Raw genomic sequence first — 18,736 nt, forward strand, 5'->3', positions numbered from 1 at the left:
CAGGCGAGCCCCTCTCTTATTTTATTATTATGATGATTGCTCCCTGTTTATGTCGGAACCAACAAAATATTTTCGCATACGGAGGAGAACGTTCGTGATTTAAATGTCATGAGGAGATCCTACCGCAACGAAAAGCTCCATCATTTTAATGATAGTCGCCTCAGTTCACATATCATGTCCGTGGCACTCTTTCCCCTATTTCACGATCGTACAAGAAATGCCGCCCTCCTTTGAGGCAGCCCCCCCCCCCCCCCTGATGCAAGTCCCACACCGCACAGCAATCCTTCAGAAGTGGGCTGGCAAGTGTAGCGTAAGCAGTCTCTTCAGTAACCCTGTTTCATTTTCTAAGATTTCTGACAGTAAATCGCAGTCTTTGGTTCACTTTCCCCACAACATTATCTATGTGATCTTTCCAATTTAAATTATTCCGAATTGTAATCGCTAACTACTAAGCTGAATTCACAGCCTTTAGATTTGTGTGATTTATCGCGTAACCGAAATTTAGTGGATTCCTTTTGGTAGCCGTGGGGGTGACTTCACATTTTCATTATTCAAAGTCAATTTCCACTTTTCTCACCACATAGACATCTTATCCAAATCATTTTACAGTCGGTTTTGATCATCTGGTGGCTTTACAAAACGGTAAATGACAGCATCATCTGCAAACAATCTAAGAGGGCTTGTCAGATCCTCTCCTAAGTAATTTATGGATGAGCAACAACGGAGGGCCTGTAACACTTCCTTGGCGAACGCCAGATATTATTTCTGTTTTACTCGACGACTTTCCGTCAGTTACTACGAGCTGTGACCTTTCTGATAGGAAATCACGAATCCAGTCTCACAACTGACAGGCTACTCCATAGCCATGCAATTTGTTTAGAAGTCGCTTGTGAGCAACGCTGTCGAAAGCCTTTTGGAAATATAAAAACGTGGAATCAATTTGACAACCCCTGTCGATAGCATTCATTACTTCGTGAGAATAAAGAGCTAGTTTTGTTTCACAATAAAGATATTTTCTGAATCCTTGTTACCTGTGTCTCAATAAATCGTCGACTTCGAGGAAATGTATAATGTTCCAAAATCCAGCTGCAAATCGCCGTTAGTGATATGGATCTGTAATTCGGCGGATTACTTCTGTTTCCTTCGTTGAGTGATAGTGTGATCTGTGAAACGTTTCAGTCTTAGGTGTATTTCTTTCGACTAACGAGTAATTGAATATGGCTGCTAAATGTGGAGGTATTGCATCAGCATACTCTGAAAGGAACCTACGTGGTATACAGTCTTGACCAGAGACCCTGCCTTTAGTAAACGATTTAAGCTGCTTCTGAGTTGTTCTTGTTGGAAGCTGTTTTTGATTCGAATTATGGAAGATTTACTTCGTCTTCATTGGTGAGGGAATTTCACAAAAATGCTTTAGCGCCATTGTCATCAGTAACATTACCATTCCTACCACGCAGTGAAGTTATTGAGTGCATCTTGCCCTTTCTATACTTGACATACGACCAGATTCTCGTGCCTACTAGATTTTGAGACAGAGTTTCATTGTGGAAACTATTAAAAGCATCTCGCATTGAAGATCGCACTGAATTTCGTGCTTCTGTATTCGCCAACATGGGGATTTTGCTTTCTTTTAAATTTGGCATCCTTTTTTAGTTGCTCCTGCAATAATGTTCTGACCTCTTTCGTGTTCAATGGAGGATCACTATGATCTCATATTAATTTATTTTGTATGTATCTGTCAATTGCAGTAGATGCAATTTCTCTGAGTTTAAATCACATCCGATCAATGCTTACATGGACATATTTTAAGGAGTGGAGACTATCTACTAGGAAGGCATCAAGCGAACTTTTCCCTCCTTTTATGAACAAATATATCTTGTGTATGGAATGTTTAGATACATTTCGTAAACTAGAATAATTGTCTCAGCAAAATGGTACAATAACAATGTACCAAGCATTATTATAATAGACTTAGGTATGTTTTATTGTTTCCTTAAATCATTGTCTTATTAACGTGTAGAATAATAACTAAATGATTGAAAGTGACAAAAGTGACAAACTTTTGATTTGGCGTTCGCAGGGGATAATCTCTTAAACTGTACGGAGATTAGTCTTATTCTAGTCAGCGTTTGAGCGCGCTTTCTATGAAACTGAACTATGTGATCAAAAGTATTCGGACACCCCCAAAAACATACGTTTTTCATATTTGGTGCATAGCGCTGCCACCTACTGCTAGGTACTCCATATCAGCGACCTCTGTAGTCATTAGACATCGTGAGAGAGCAGAATGGGGCGCTCCGCTGAACTCATGGACTTCGAAAGTGGTCAGGTGATAGGGTGTCATTTGTGTCATACGTCTTTAAGCGAGATTTGCACATTCCTCCGATGTGAAAGTGAAGTGGAAACGTGAAGGGACACGTATAGCACAAAAGCGTACAGACCGATCTCGGCTGTTGACTGACAGAGATCGCCGACAGTTGAAAAGAGTCATAATGTGTTATACGCAGACATCTACCCAGACCATTACACAGGAATTCAAACTGTATCAGAACCCACTGCATGTACTATGAGAGTTATGCAGGCAGTGAGAAAACTTGGATTTCATTGTGGAGCGGCTGCTAGAAAGCCACACATCACGCCGGTAAATGCCAAATGATGCCTCACTTGGTGCAAGGAGTGTTAACATTGGACGATTGAACAATGGAAAAACGTTGTGTGGAGTGACGAATCACGGTACACAATGTGGCGATCCGATGGCATGGTGTGGATATAACGAATGCCCGGTGAACGTTATCTGCCAGTGTGTATAGTGCCAATAGTGAAACTCGGAGGCGGTGGTGTTATGCTGTGGTCGTGTTTTGCATGGAGGGGGCTTGCACACCTTGTTGTTTAGCGTGGCAATATCGCAGCACAGGCCTACACTGATGTTTTAAGTACCTTCTTACTTCCCACTGTGAAGAGAAATTCGGGGATGGCGGCTGAATCTTTCAATATGATCGAGTTTTTGCCCAGCATACGGTCCCACAGTGCAAAAATATCAAGGACTGAGTAATTTTTGCGGGTCTGGTCGACGTCGGAACTAGTATTTACTAATTTCATGCCCCATTTGTCAATGTTTTTGGACGTATGTGAAGATAGAAACTGCAGACTGTGCTATTCAACTTTTATTTGCGTATTGCACGGAACATTTGAGTAACGCTATGTGAAATGGGATGCCAGCCAGCTAGCTTAAGTACAGGGAATAACAAAAAGGTATGGCCAACCTTTTAGGAAACATTGATCACAGGTAGAGGAAGAAAATATGTTATATGGACATGGGTCCGCAAACGATTTATTTTCATGTTAGAGCTCAGTCTCTAAAACTCTTCAACGCAGTAATTATGGGAACGCACAGGAAAAGATTGTTAGCGCATTTTGAAACACTTTCTTAAATGAAATGTTCAAAATGATTTCCGTTAGCAGGGATACATGCATCAACACCTATTTTTGAATCCCTGACACGCTGATGCATGCGTGGAGCATTGCTCATTGTATCACAGCGTTCCACAATATAGGCACAAAGGCTCTGTACGTCTTGGGTACAGGTGTTCCGTACACAAGTTCTTTCAAATGCTCCACAAATAAAAATGTAGTGGGCTTAGGCCTGGGGAGCGTGGAGGCCAAGGAATTGGTCACCCCTTTCTATCCATCTGTCACGGAATCTGTTATTTAGAAGGCTACGCATATAAACACTGAAATGAAGTTCCATCGTCGCACTCGTAAAGGCACGTGTTCTAGCAGAACAGGTAGGGAATTCTTTAAGAAAAAATGGTAAGTTCCTCTATCGAGCTTGGGTGGAACAACATGAGACCCTGACAAATAGTCACCACTAATGCCGGCCCAAATGTTGTCAGAAATTCTTTGTTGATGGCATGATTGCGCAATAGGACTCTTAATAGCCCATAATAATGAATTGAAAAAAAGTGGAAATGAGCGTATGGCATCGTTGGCCGGGAGGCCCCATCCGGGGAAGTTCGGCCACCAAGTGCGCGCTGGTGACGAGGATGAAACGATGATGAGCACAGCACAACACCCAGCCCCAGAGCGGAGAAAATCTCCAACCAAGCTGGGAATCGAACCCGGGGCCGCTTACATAGGAAGCGAGCACGTTACCACCCAACTAAGCAGGCGGGCAATGAAATGGAGTTGACCAAAACTGAAGCATACGGGATCTCCTTCACGATTTCTTCCCTGTCACAATTTTTTTTTTTCATCCAACATTGAATTATTCGGCACAGATTTTTGCGTTCTGTTTGTTAAGTTGTGATTCAAACCAGTTGTGTTTCCCATACTTAACGTGGTTATTAACAAGAGTAGAAAATGAGCCCTACACGGAAATAAAGCGTTTCTGGAGCCATGTCCATATAACACATTTTATTTCTCTACGTGCGAGGAATGTTTCCTAAAGTTTGGCCATATCTTTATGGTACACCCTGTATATAGGCCGCTATATACTTATACAAACAACTGACTTTAAACGGTGAATCATTAGTATCGTCTACGTCATTTGGAATATTTTCGTCTCCACCTACGCTTATGTACTATAGATGCAGTTAACAAGTCTACATACAACTATAAAAACTTGTCATTATCAACTATAGAAACTATTTTGCGATAGTGCTCGTCTGGTCCCTAAACTGAATATTTCTGGCCCATTAACTTTCGTAGAAATTCGGTCCTGCATTCAGGCAGTTAGCGAATTAAAGCGGCAGGTCGCAGACACTGGACAAAAGAGGAGGGCACGCAGTTAACTGCTGGCGTGTTTCGGTATTGGGACAACGCCCTTAAGGAGGCGATAGAAATGAGATTATGAAACAATAGTTTTCCTTCAAGCGAGGAGTGGAATCCCGTTCTAACATGTATTGCCACATAAAGACTGTGATGGCGGAGGCAGCAGACGTAGTGCCGATTTCCTTGATTATCACGTTTCGCTCCTCATAGGTTTCACCACCGGTGAAGCTGAAAGTGCACTCAGCTAAGAGGCAGGACTGACAGCTTCTTGGGCATGTGCTGAGGGCGTTCTGCGACCTATACAGAGGGGATGATTCTGGATTCTTAGCAGTGCGGCTTCGCAACAAAGAGAACAGCTCGAGTCAGCGAGTAAGTTGGAATTGCACGTGTAGTATGTGAATATCATGACGTTACACTTTTTATTTCGTATCGTGGCATGACAGCATTTCGCAAACAGAGGGGTACGCAGGGTGTTTCTGAATATTCGCACGTTATGAAGACCTGTTGCGAAGACTAAGGCCTGTATTGCATTGTCAAAGTACTTTTACAAATATTTTGTGAAAGCTAGCACCACACTAACTTTCATGAAAGATATAGTAGAAATACACTAGTACAACTTCAAAGATTTAATAAAACGTCTTTTATAAAAGATATTTGACAAAGATCTTTTACAATGTAATGTGGACCTAAGCAGGCATACTTCTCAACAGCATCTCATTTCCAGATACTCAGCAGCAGCTCCCCTTTACTATGAAAACTCTCTAAAATAATGTGTTTCACTCTCCCTGGCCTGACACCAATAATCATTAACATATGGGAACTAGTGAATGATTACAATGAAATTAAAACTGGAAAGACTAGAAAAACATTAGAAGCTGCTGTTTGTCGTGAAAACTGGCCTCTTCCGGCTGATACTGTCGTTCTTAACGAAAGAAATAATAGGATTCACTGACGAGTGTAAAACTGAAGAAGGAATAGGATCAGGATAGCAATTTTCATGAGCTAAAAGGGAACATGCCGTACGAAGTATGAACAGGTAAATGAATGCTCAGACAATCAGGCGGAGTGGTTTACCATTTTCAAGGCTCTTGCAAAGCTTAGCTGGCTTACAAATGTTGCACCCTAAAATAGTATTCAAGGCTGATATTTAAAAAATGTTAAAGTTCTTTCCTGGCAACGCTAGAGGCCAAGAGAAATCGGTCAACAACCAGGCGACTACCAGCAAATGGGAAACAATGATGGAGTAGCTGCAAACACGGAAGTGACCACAACACCTTGGATGGTCTGAGCGTTCAAGCAAGTAAATGTAGGAAACTGACGTCATGGCGTCAGGGATAATATCATAACGTTGTCAGCACAAAATCTTGCACGAAGGCTCTCATTTAACGCACGATTAACTATTCACTTACTGACACCACAGGAAAGAGCGCCTGGAAGGCGAAGTTCCTACATCCTGTAGCGAGCAGGAATGGTGACAAGCTCTGTAAGCACTGTAAGCACATCTTGCCCAACACAATCATTCTGCAAACAACATAGAAGAGAAACTCCAAATACTCCATTTTGACAACAAAGGCACAATACTTGACCTTCTTGAAGAAACTAAAATATTTATCTACACAAATACAGCAGCTGACTACCTACTCAATGGTCAAACTGAACTGAGAAACAAATTTTTCCTTCAGAACTTTGAAGATCTACTAGTTCAAAACAAGTAACCATTCAACGAACCCTATACCACCTCTCCATCCCCCCCCCCCCTCAACGACCTCCACCCTCCCTCTTCTTACATCCTAACTACACCGGTGCCAATGTAATATTCTACCACAGAATAAAACCTGTACTATATTTCTAAATGTTAAAGCCCTCTACTGCTAACATAAATCAGTACTTTTATACACATTACTTCTAGCTGGAACAAACAGAAGCTGCCTTTACCAATATTCCAAATCACTTTAATGTTAGAATATTTTAGCCATCAGTTAAATAACTTTTGTTCATGGTTTTTAAATATAAAGCGTACAGCCATACAAACAGCTTTAGTCCATTACAGTCACTATAACTTTTATACTTATAACTTTAGCTAAAATAAACAAAATCTACTTTTGCTAATACCCCAGATCATGTTAACATAACAACAGAAATAAGTCAACAGTTCATCTGAAGGTCAGTTATTAATTTAAATTTAAATATAAAGGTCCTAGTCTAACAGACAGCTGCATCTCACTGCAGATACAATAACTCTGTAGCATTGATTCATGGATATCCATGTTAATCCCAATCAGATAAAAAAGTAAAAAATGCTATAAACTGCCCGTATTATACTTAATATACAAATAGAAATAAGATATCAGATCACCTGAAGTTTGTTCTTGTAGTAGTTTTTTTTTTTTTTTTTTTTGTACTCTCATGTTATCGCCAGCCTGATTAAAATATTTGCCCTTATATCGACCTTAATACATGTAAAGAAGAACAAATTACATCTCTGTGCAAAGTAGGACTATGCCATATCTTTCCGTCAAGATCTTTGTTACAAGCAACAGTTGTAAAGCGCATGCTGGATGCTGGAAAGGTCTCGCTGTCAGAGTGTAATTAATGTAGTTTGTGTGGAAGTGTGTGTAGTGATACAACAACTGGACATCAAAATGGAGGCAGACAGATGGACACAAAGCGGAAAAAGCCGCCTATACTGTCGCAGTAAGTAAAAAACTAAATTTACATCCATATCGACAGATAAGCTATAATCATGGCGATACATTAAAGTGTGTTCCATCTTTTTGTCATAGAGCCAGCACCCAGCATTATGTTAGCAATAATGATGCAACTTCCTGAAACCATCTGAAGATGAACTTGAAAAGGTTCGAAAACCGGTTCATGGACTAAAACATAATTATTCAAAAAAGTGACTGGTTTCAGTTTTGTATAACTTATTTACATTCCTCACCAATGTCCCTCCTCACAACTGTCCCAACCCCGTTCCAGTAGCCTTGGTAGCGTTTTTCCATCACTTTAATGTCCTGGTGAAAACGCTCTCCTTGTTTCTCACTAACATCTTTCATATTGTCAGGGAAGTAATCAAGGTGACTGTTCAAAATGTGAACTTTCAGGTTCATTAAACATCTAAAGTTTTAAACTTCTTTAACATTGTAGCTATAATAGAAACATATTCTGGGTCTTTTTCATGTCCTAAGAACTTTGTAACGACTTGCTTGAATGATACCTATACTTCTTTCTTATTTAAGGTCATTGTGGATTCAAAGTTAACGTCAAACATCAATTTTCTAATGTCAGGTCCGACAAAGATGCCTTCTTTTAGTTTAGCTTCTGAAAGGTTTGGATTTTTGGCAGAGATACTTAAAACATGGTCCATTTTTAGTCAAAGCCCTTACAAGCTGTTTCATTAGGCTTGACTTTATATGTAGAGGTGGTAGGAGTACGTTTTTTGGATCTACAAGATTTTTGCGTAGAATGTTCTCAGCAGGTTTTAAAGACTCCCTCACTGGCCAGGTCTTTCTGCACCAGTGTTGATCCCTAGCCCCACTGCCCCATTCACACAAGAAACATGGAAATTTGTTAAAGCCGCCTTGCTGGCCAAAGAGCATGCATGTTACTTTTAGATCGCCACATATCATCCAACCATGAGCAGAATAGTCAATTTTTAGCACTATTTCTAGGTTTTCATAGCTTTCTTTCATATGTACAGAATGTCCAACAGGTGTAGGTGCATGCATATTACCACTGTGTAAGAAAACAGTCTTTAAACAAGTTTTGGATGAATCAATTAACAGCTTCCAGACTTCCTTTTTGTATTCAATACCAAACTCATTCATCAGACTGGGAATGTCTGAGCAGTACACTAAATCACCTTCTTGTTGAAAAGACTTGGAAAATTGCTGCTCTCTCTTTCTATACATGTATATGCTGGTTACAACTGCCAATAAGTTATTTTCTTTTAATCTAGGGCCAAGCAATTCAGCTTTTTCTTTTGTTAAGCCCAAATCCCTAACCAAACCGTTAAACTCGGCCTGAAGAAACAATTCGGGCTCTAGACTTTCTGTATTACAATGGAATTCATCTTCATTTGGTTCATCTAAATCAGCTTGTACATCAGAAAATACTTCTGTTTGAATAGAATTTAAATCATCTGGTTGTTCAGGAACCAGCAAATCTACACCATGCCCTACTGGTCGGATGGCGGACGGAAGGTTAGGGTAGCTTATTACCTCCTTGTTTTTCGAATTATGACCAGTAATATCAGCACTGAAAAAGTAGCAATCATCGGAATAATTTCTTGGCTCCCTCTGTATCATAGGAACAGCAAATCTAAAGGCTTTTTCTCCTTTTTGGACCATTTTCTCAGATCTTCATCACACATAACATACCTTATGCGGGGCCCAAGATTTATCTTGATCACCAAGTTTAGATCAAAAGTATGATAGATAAACCTTTTTCACAAAGTCTGCAAGGCTTCTTTGGTGTTTTTAATCACAAATTCACCACATATATGACAAAAACTATCAGCAGAGTTTCTACAACCACGATTAGACATTGTACTGAGCACATGTACAGGAAACGGCAAAGTGAGGTTGGGTTAACAGTAAACAAAATACCATCTGTTAACACAAAAATATAATCGACCTTTTTTGCCAGCAAACGTTTTCCACCATCTGTTAACACAAAAATATAATCGACCTTTTTTGCCAGCAAATGTTTTCCAGCAGCGCTACGATCATCATCTACGTTCATTACACCTCCTTTTAAAATTATTTTAACTATATAAAAGCTGTTAAATTCTTTAAAAAATCGCTTAAATTAATAAATTTAACTGTAAAGTGTGAAGAAATGGTGGGTGATACAGTTTTTTAAGTATCATATTTGGATTTCCCACCCTAAAAAACATAAGAATAAGATATATTCAATAAAAAAGTTTTTCCATCGTTCGCCTGTGTAATCGAGCATCACTTAGATCCCATACGTCTCATGACATGGATATTCCGGAGTTTGAATATGAGGTGGTCACACTTTTCAGTCCGTTTATTACTTACACCATTTTGGAGAAAGTAATATTCTTTTCATACCAAAAATTTAAACACACTGTTGTGAGAAAAGGAGAGTAGTTAATAGTCAGCACGGTTAACGGAATAGTGACCATCATGTCGTGAGACCCTGTAATGCCACTCGGTGTATACTCTAAGGATGAGCAAGACTGCCAGATCGTGAATGCACGACGCACACTCGTCCATTAACTCACGCCGACGACCGAACGACATTCAGATTACGTAACATGTGGAAATATACCATTTGACGCAGCGACAGTAGCTCTCTTCGGTCTCACGGCAGCAGTCTGTAATGTATTTGTTAACGCTGAGCCACGTACCTGTGCTCGCTGGGGTACAACTCGGCACTGTACGTCTGGCTGTCGCACTCTGCTGGGCAGGTGCACACCATTCCCGCGCGGCCTTCGTCAAAGTACGGATTGTTGCTTCCAGGTTTTAGGTAGTTGAACATATCTGCACAACAATGCAGTCACAAACAAAGCGCATCAATACAAATACATCTTACGAACAGCTTTACAATTTAACTGAACATGCCACACGTAAAAAGTTACAGCACAAGCTTCTAATAGGATATCTGATTCATGAGAGAGAGTATTAAATACTTTTCTAATTCGGGGATTCAGTTTTCCACTAAGAATTTTAGTTTTGCAAAAAACTTAGTTTTTCGGTTATAATTTAGTTCTTCAAGAAGTATTTTAGTTACAGGAAAAGTACATTTCCTCTTAAGGGAATATTTTTCCCACTTGCTTACTATTCGAATGGCAAAGAGTTCAGGCCGAAAGGGTACTTAGTGAAGAAATAAAAGACCAGGACGGCTGCTCATTACCAGTTGGAAATCCAGATTCGCATGTTGACTGTGGCACAAATTTCAGTGCATCACTTTAAACATATGCTATCTGACAAAACAAGTCACGCACGCAGAAGGAAATTTTTGGAAATTTGTGGTAAGGTCCTATGGGGCCAAACTACTGTGGTCATCGGTCCCTAAGCTTACACACTACTTAATCGAACTTAAACTAACTTACGCGAAGGACCACATACACACACATGCCCGAGGGAGGACTCGAGCCGCGCGGATCGTAACAAGACGCCATAGAGGCCGCGCAGCTGTCCCGCGCGGCGCAAGCAGAAAGGGGGGGGGGGGAGGAAATGAAAGAGAAATTCTGATTCCGTCCATAATAAATGAAAATTCACGGATTTAGAGGGTATGTGATGTTATTACAGTGATTACAAAACAGTCAAATTTACAAAGAACTTCGCACTATGAGCCCACTTATTACTATCACGTTGCACCCTCTCTGGCCCGGATGCATGCACTGATTCGTCTGGGAGGGGCGTCATAAAGCTGTTGTTTCATCTCCTGAAGCAAGTTAACCCACGACTGTTGTAACTGTGTTACGTAACAACTGTCACTACATACGTATAGAAACAGGTATTTGTATTGATCTGGTGATGTGTCTTTTTTTTAATTTTTGGTAAAGCTGTTTAATGTATTTGCTACATAATGTGGTTACTGTGGTGTTATTTCTTACAGTGCTCCCTTTCACTTGAATCGTAGTAGCGGAATTGTGCAGAATATATCGAAGTATTTACGATTGTAAAACAGTATATAGAATCTCATCCCAGTGAAGATTAACGTTTGTCCATATTTGGGATGCGGAAATCACGTTGCATGGTGGCGCTCGCGCGTGCGAAAAAGCATATTACTCACTCTTACGAGCGCAGCTCTACTGTGAAAAGTGTTGTGTGCTCTGAATGGTATGGCAGTTCTGCGCTGTGAAGCGAGAAGGCTATTGAAGAGGATAAAATGTAGATATTCCCTGCTTTAAACTGTGATAACTATCCTCAGACATATTTTTTATGTCCCGCAAAGCTCGTGGAATAATAATGTAGTACGCAGAGAAGAACTTCGAAACAGAACGTGAGCTCTATCATAGGGAGCAGTACACCTCGGCACCTTGAAACAGATTACAAAATTCATCATCTATAAGCATCAAAGGCAAGATCTAATCATAGTATAAACTTAACTTTGTAACAGGATCAAAATTCATGTATAGGGAGTCACAAATTCAATGTTCCTTTATGGTTAAAGTCAGTCCCGTTATACAAAGCCCTGTGTGTAATTTTTTCTCCTAGTAACGTACTTTGAGCATTAGTTTCACCAACTATTTAGAAAAATAATTGCCGGTGTTGTTTCACAGTTAAAACGCATCGTTAAAGTGGCTAGCTTCAAATGTTCCGTTTAGACCGTTCTGTTTCAATCCAGTTACGATCAATTCTGACAGTTGGTGCACTAAATTTCGCTTTTTCAAACTTCGTTTAAAAAAACTGCGTTAAAGTGTACACGTCTTTAACACTGACCGTAAATGTTATGGTTTTGTTTTCTTTACAGTCCATGCAGAGAGACGCTTTGAGAATCTCCCATCTTATGATTTATAAGTAATGGAAATGTTGCTGCTTTCCCCTCCCAAGATTCATTTGAAAAAGCAGTACTGAAGTGAACACATCTTACACAGTTGGAAGCAAAAGAAAGGTTTGGCCTTATTTCAAAGTTAATGTAGTAAATACTCAACATTTGGCTTTCCAGCTGTTGTAGTAGCCATTTTTGCAGACAAGAATGCTGGACCTATAAGATTCCCTGTTATGCAAGAAACTTTTTTTTTATCGAAGCATGTTTCAGCTCCGAGTACCCACAGACCATGGCGCAAATGCGCTGAAACTTGCTTGGGTTTAAATGAAAAATTAGTTGTTTGCGTAAAAGGTGAACTTTATATCCAGGATTGTTGATGCATATTCAGTAGACACTTCGAAGTTCACAAAATCTTTATGTTTGCTAATAAATGAATTGCCTTAGTGTCTCTTACGAAGTTCATAAGTATTTTGCGCAGGCGATGTTGGACAGCTTCTAGGAAGGTTAAGAATCGCTTCGTATAATACACAGCTGTAATATTTTATTTTTATTGAAGAGAATCGATTTAGGTCAGCAGTCAGATCATCTTTGGATTTCAAAAAGCAATTCATCTACGTACTGTCACAGTTGCAATGCCAAATGAAATTTATAGAATGTTCCAGTATTAACGCTATTATTACTATTATTTCTTTACTTTCTCAGACGCTAAGTCTGGTTAAAAATGGAAAGTGACGCGGACCTTGATCAAGCGTCACTTCCTTTTAACTGTACGGTATATGTTATATTGCATTTAGGAACTTTCGGGTAATTGAACATGTATCAATAATTACGGATTTCTGTAATTGTATATATAAGTTTGGATGTAGCTGTATTGCATTGACGTACTGGTGGATATTGTGTGGTATGACTCCTGTAGTTGATAGTATAATTGGTATAATGTCAACTTTATCCTGATGCCACATGTCCTTGACTTCCTCAGCCAGTTGGATGTATTTTTCCATTTTTTCTCCTGTTTTCTTTTGTATATTTGTTGTATTCGGTATGGATATTTCGATTAGTTGTGTTAATTTCTTCTTTTTATTGGTGAGTATGATGTCAGGTTTGTTATGTGGTGTTGTTTTATCTGTTATAATGGTTCTGTTCCAGTATAATTTGTATTCATCATTCTCCAGTACATTTTGTGATGCATACTGGTATGTGGGAACGTGTTGTTTTATAAGTTTATGTTGTAAGGCAAGCTGTTGATGTATTATTTTTGCTACATTGTCATATCTTCTGGGGTATTCTGTATTTGCTAGTATTGTACATCCACTTGTGATGTGATCTACCGTTTCTATTTGTTGTTTGCAAAGTCTGCATTTATCTGTTGTGGTATTGGGATCTTTAATAATATGCTTGCTGTAATATCTGGTGTTTATTGTTTGATCCTGTATTGCAATCATGAATCCTTCTGTCTCACTGTATATATTGCCTTTTCTTAGCCATGTGTTGGATGCGTCTTGATCGATGTGTGGCTGTGTTAGATGATACGGGTGCTTGCCATGTAGTGTTTTCTTTTTCCAATTTACTTTCTTTGTGTCTGTTGATGTTATGTGATCTAAAGGGTTGTAGAAGTGGTTATGAAATTGCAGTGGTGTAGCTGATGTATTTATATGAGTGATTGCTTTGTGTATTTTGCTAGTTTCTGCTCGTTCTATAAAGAATGTTCTTAAATTGTCTACCTGTCCATAATGTAGGTTTTTTATGTCGATGAATCCCCTTCCTCCTTCCTTTCTGCTTAATGTGAATCTTTCTGTTGCTGAATGTATGTGATGTATTCTATATTTGTGGCATTGTGAACGTGTAAGTGTATTGAGTGCTTCTAGGTCTGTGTTACTCCATTTCACTACTCCAAATGAGTAGGTCAATATTGGTATAGCGTAACTATTTATAGCTTTTGTCTTGTTTCTTGCTGTCAATTCTGTTTTCAGTATTTTTGTTAGTCTTTGTCTGTATTTTTCTTTTAGTTCTTCTTTAATATTTGTATTATCTATTCCTATTTTTTGTCTGTATCCTAGATATTTATAGGCATCTGTTTTTTCCATCGCTTCTATGGCGTCACTGTGGTTATTCAATATGTAATTTTCTTGTTTATAGTGTTTTGTACCTTGACTATGCTATTTTTCTTACATTTGTCTGTTCCAAAAGCCATATTTATATCATTGCTGAATACTTCTGTTATCTTTAGTAATTGGTTGAGTTGTTGATTGGTTGCTGCCAGTGGTTTTAGATCATCCATGTATAGCAAATGTGTGATTTTGTGTGGGTATGTTCCAGTAATATTATATCCATAGTTTGTATTATTTAGCATGTTGGATAGTGGGTTCAGAGCAAGACAGAACCAGAAAGGACTTAATGAGTCTCCTTGGTATATTCCACGCTTAATCTGTATTGGCTGTGATGTGATATTATTAGAGTTTGTTTGGATATTAAGTGTGGTTTTCCAGTTTTTCATAACTATGTTTAGGAACTATCAATTTAGGATCTACTTTGTATATTTCCAATATCTGTAGTAACCATGAGTGGGGTACACTATCAAAAGCTTTTTGGTAATCAATGTATGCGTAGTGTAGTGACCTTTGTTTAGTTTTAGCTTGATATGTCTTCTCTGTATGTATTATCAGTTGCTCTTTACATCCTCGTGCTCCTTTGCAGCAGCCTTTTTGTTCTTCATTTATAATTTTGTTCTGTGTTGTATGTGTCATTAATTTCTGTGTAATGACTGAAGTTAATATTTTGTGTATTGTTGGTAGGCATGTTATGGGGCGATATTTAGCTGGGTTTGCTGTGTCTGCTTGATCTTTAGGTTTCAGATAGGTTATTCCATGTGTAAGTGTATCAGGGAATGTGTATGGGTCTGCAATGTAACTGTTAAATAATTTAGTTAGATGTGAATGTGTTGAGGTGAACTTCTTTAGCCAGAAATTTGCTATTTTATCATTTCCAGGGGCTTTCCAATTGTGCGTAGAATTAATTGCTCGGGTGACTTCATGTTGCAAAATTATCACTTCAGGCATTTGTGGTATCATCTTGTATGTGTCTGTTTCTGCTTGTCTCCACCGTGCATGCCTGTTATGTTGTACCGGGTTTGACCATATGTTGCTCCAGAAGTGTTCCATGTCTGTTATGTTTGGTGGATTGTCTATTTTAATGTGTGTGTTATCTATTGTCTGGTAAAATTTCTTTTGGTTTGTGTTGAATGTTTGGTTTTGTTTCCTTCTATTTTCACTTTTTTTGTATCTTCTAAGTCGTTTGGCCAATGCTTGTAATTTCTGATTCTTTTCATCTAATTGCTCTAGTGCTTCTTGTTGTGAGATTTTACCTAACCTTTTTCGTTTTTTGTCTTATATTTCATTTCTTATAAATTGTGTTAGCTGTCCGATGTATTTTCTCAGTTTTTCTATTCTGATCTGTAGCCTGTGTTGCCACGCTGGTTTTGTGGGTTTCTTGTGTATGTTGGTTGGTTCTGATCTCTGTCTAGTTTGTATATTTAGTGTAATGTGTGCTCCTACATAAACCAGTAGTTGTAACTCTTCCATGGTTGTATTTTCATTTATTTTGTTGTGTATGATTGTGTTGATAGTTGTTACTGTTGTTTCGACTTGTGGGTTATTTGGTGGTCTATGCAAGAATGGTCTAATGTCTGTATTTGTGTCTTTGTATTCTATATATGTCAGCTGAAATTTCTCTTCTATATCTAACATGTGTGTCACTTCGTGTTCTATTTTTGCTTGTTCTGGTGGCTGTCTTAAGATGTCGTTTTCCTCTGATTGTTTAATTGATGTGTGTTGTTCTTTGTTTGTTTGCTCTGGGATGTTTGAGTCCATTACTGTATTTTCTTCTTCTTCTGATTGCACATTATTTTGTTCTAGTATTTGTTGTACTTGTTGTTTGATGTTTTCTAATTCTGACTGGGGTATCCTGTTATTTTTGATTATTACACGGATCTAATCAGCTAGTCGTTGTTCTGTTAAAAAATTTAAGTCTGGGTATCTGGTAATAAATGTTGTGTATACTTGTGATCTGTATCCAGTTGTGTTGGTTCCTAGGTTTGTTGCTTGGTAATAACAGAACATGAGGTGTCAATTAACTTCATCTGACCATCTCATCCTCTGTCTTTGTTTTCCTTCTAGGGTGGTTGCAGGAAGCATATCCTGCAAAACACCTCTATTTGTATTTAAATCATTTTCCAGTTGGCTAGCAGTGTCGTTACCATTGTGGGCGGGCATAGGGCTCAAGCGTCGTCCTGAACCAAGTAATCACACTAAAAGGGGGGTTAGCCCTATTAGTGGTTTGTTCTTTTCGTCGCCTTTTACGACTGGCAGAACATACCGGAGGCCTATTCTTTTCCCGGGCCTCCACGGGAATTATTATTATTATTATTATTATTATTATTATTATTATTAATTATCTATGTGTAGCAGTTATGTCCTGACAACATCATAGACGGTTGATATGGTAAACAAAAATTTGCATTTCGCATATTTTAAGCAATTAAAATTAGAAATGTGTTATATTTTGAGGCAAAGTGCATTAATAAGAACATTATTTTGGTCCATACAGCTCAATATTTGTTGAATGATGTGGTTCTGCTGTTTGGAATTTAATGCATAAGAACAGCACTCGGAATCTGAGAGAGTTAAAATTTGCAATCTGAAACTTATATAGCTTTTTGTAATTACGTAACTTTCAGGAGGATGGTTTAGTCGAATGCGCTGCCACAAATTGTGAGCTGTTGGAGAAGAATGAGGAGGTAGAAAGTAATACAGTTTATTACCAGCTATAATTCAAAGTTTCACTATATCTTCAGATATCGATTGCATTTAATATTAACTTAAGTCACGCTTCAGGCACATTAGAAGTCCTTCTGTGAACAGCAGCTTAAATACTGTGTAAAACAGAGATATATTACGGGTGCTTCTTTCAGAAATAAAGTGAATTCAATATACACTACTGGCCATTAAAATTGCTAAACCAAGAAGAAACGGCTATGATAAACGGGTATTCATTGGACAAATATATTATACTAGAACTGACATGTGATTACATTTTCACGCAATTTGGGCGCATAGATCCTGAGAAATCAGTACCCAGAACAACCACCTCTGGCCGTAATAACGGCCTTGATACGCCTGGGCATTGAGTCAAACAGAACTTGGATGGCGCGTACAAGTACAGCTGCCCATGGAGCTTCACACGATACCACAGTTCATCAAGAGTAGTGACTGGCGTATTGTGGCGAGCCAGTTGCTCGGCCACCATTGACCAGATGTTTTCAGTTGGTGAGAGATCTGAAGAATGTGCTGGCCGGGGCAGCAGTCGAACATTTTCTGTGTCCAGAAAGGCCCGACAGGACCTGTAACATGCGGTCGTGCATTATCCTGCTGAAATGTAGGGTTTCGCAGGGACCGAATGGAGGGTAGAGCCACGGGTCGTCACACATCTGAAATGTAACGTCCACTGCTCGAAGTTCCATCAATGCGAACAAGAGGCGACCGAGACGTGTAACCAATTACCCCATACCATCACGCCGCGTGATACGCCCGTATGGCAATGACGAATACACACTTCCAATGTGCGTTCACCGCGATGTCGCCAAACACGGATGCGACCATCATGATGCTGTAAACAGAACCTGGATTCATCCGAAAAAATGACGTTTTGCCATTCGTGCACGCAGGTTCGTCGTTGAGTACACCATCGCAGGCGCACCTGTCTGTGATGCAGCGTCAAGGGTAATCGCAGACATGGTCTCAGAGCTGATAGTCCATGCTGCTGCAAACGTCGTCGAACTGTTCGTGCAGATGGTTGTTGTCTTGCAAACGTCCCCATCTGTTGACTCAGGGATCGAGATGTGGCTGCACGATCCGTTACAGCCGTGCGGATAAGATGCCTGTCATCTCGACTGCTGGTGATACGAGGCCGTTGGGATCCAGCACGGCGTTCCGTATTACCCTCCTGAACCCACCGATTCCATATTCTGCTAACAGTAATTGGATCTCGACCATCGCGAGCAGCAATGTCACGATACGATAAAACGCAATCGCGATAGGCTACAATGCGACCTTTATCAAAGTCGGGAACGTGATGGTACGCATTGTAGATCATGGCCGTTACTATTGGTCCTTGATATCCTGACGACGAGACTACCTCAATTTCATGTAGACACTTCATGACGATATGTGCAATGTGTGAAGGATCATTGTCCTGTTGAAAAATATCACCACGATTCTATCACACGGGAGGTGCCACAGGATGTCCGTGAAGTACTATTGTTCTGCCACAGTTCCCGCAGGCACCACCGGCCGTGATGCGAAGTCACACCCAATGGCTCCCCACATCATGACTCCAGGTAGGTGTTTGTAACACCGCTGTGCCTCTCCAAAACATAGGGAGAATGGGCGCCTCGTCAGGCCGCCGCCGTAGTCGGTGACGTTTGTCATCCGAGCTAGTGCAGAACCGC

General features: G+C 39.6%; 1 protein-coding gene across 1 annotated transcript in view; it reads right to left on the minus strand.

Moving 5' to 3' along the window:
* Positions 1 to 18,736, minus strand: part of LOC126176280 (pickpocket protein 19-like) — a 177,390-nt gene that overhangs the window by 20,930 nt on the left and 137,724 nt on the right. The window contains exon 9 of the mRNA XM_049923430.1: positions 10,145 to 10,261. Coding sequence (XP_049779387.1) covers positions 10,145 to 10,261 — 117 coding nt within the window. The remainder of the gene's footprint in view (positions 1 to 10,144; positions 10,262 to 18,736) is intronic.

Source organism: Schistocerca cancellata, chromosome 3 (assembly GCF_023864275.1).
Source record: "Schistocerca cancellata isolate TAMUIC-IGC-003103 chromosome 3, iqSchCanc2.1, whole genome shotgun sequence".
Classification (NCBI taxonomy): domain Eukaryota; kingdom Metazoa; phylum Arthropoda; class Insecta; order Orthoptera; family Acrididae; genus Schistocerca; species Schistocerca cancellata.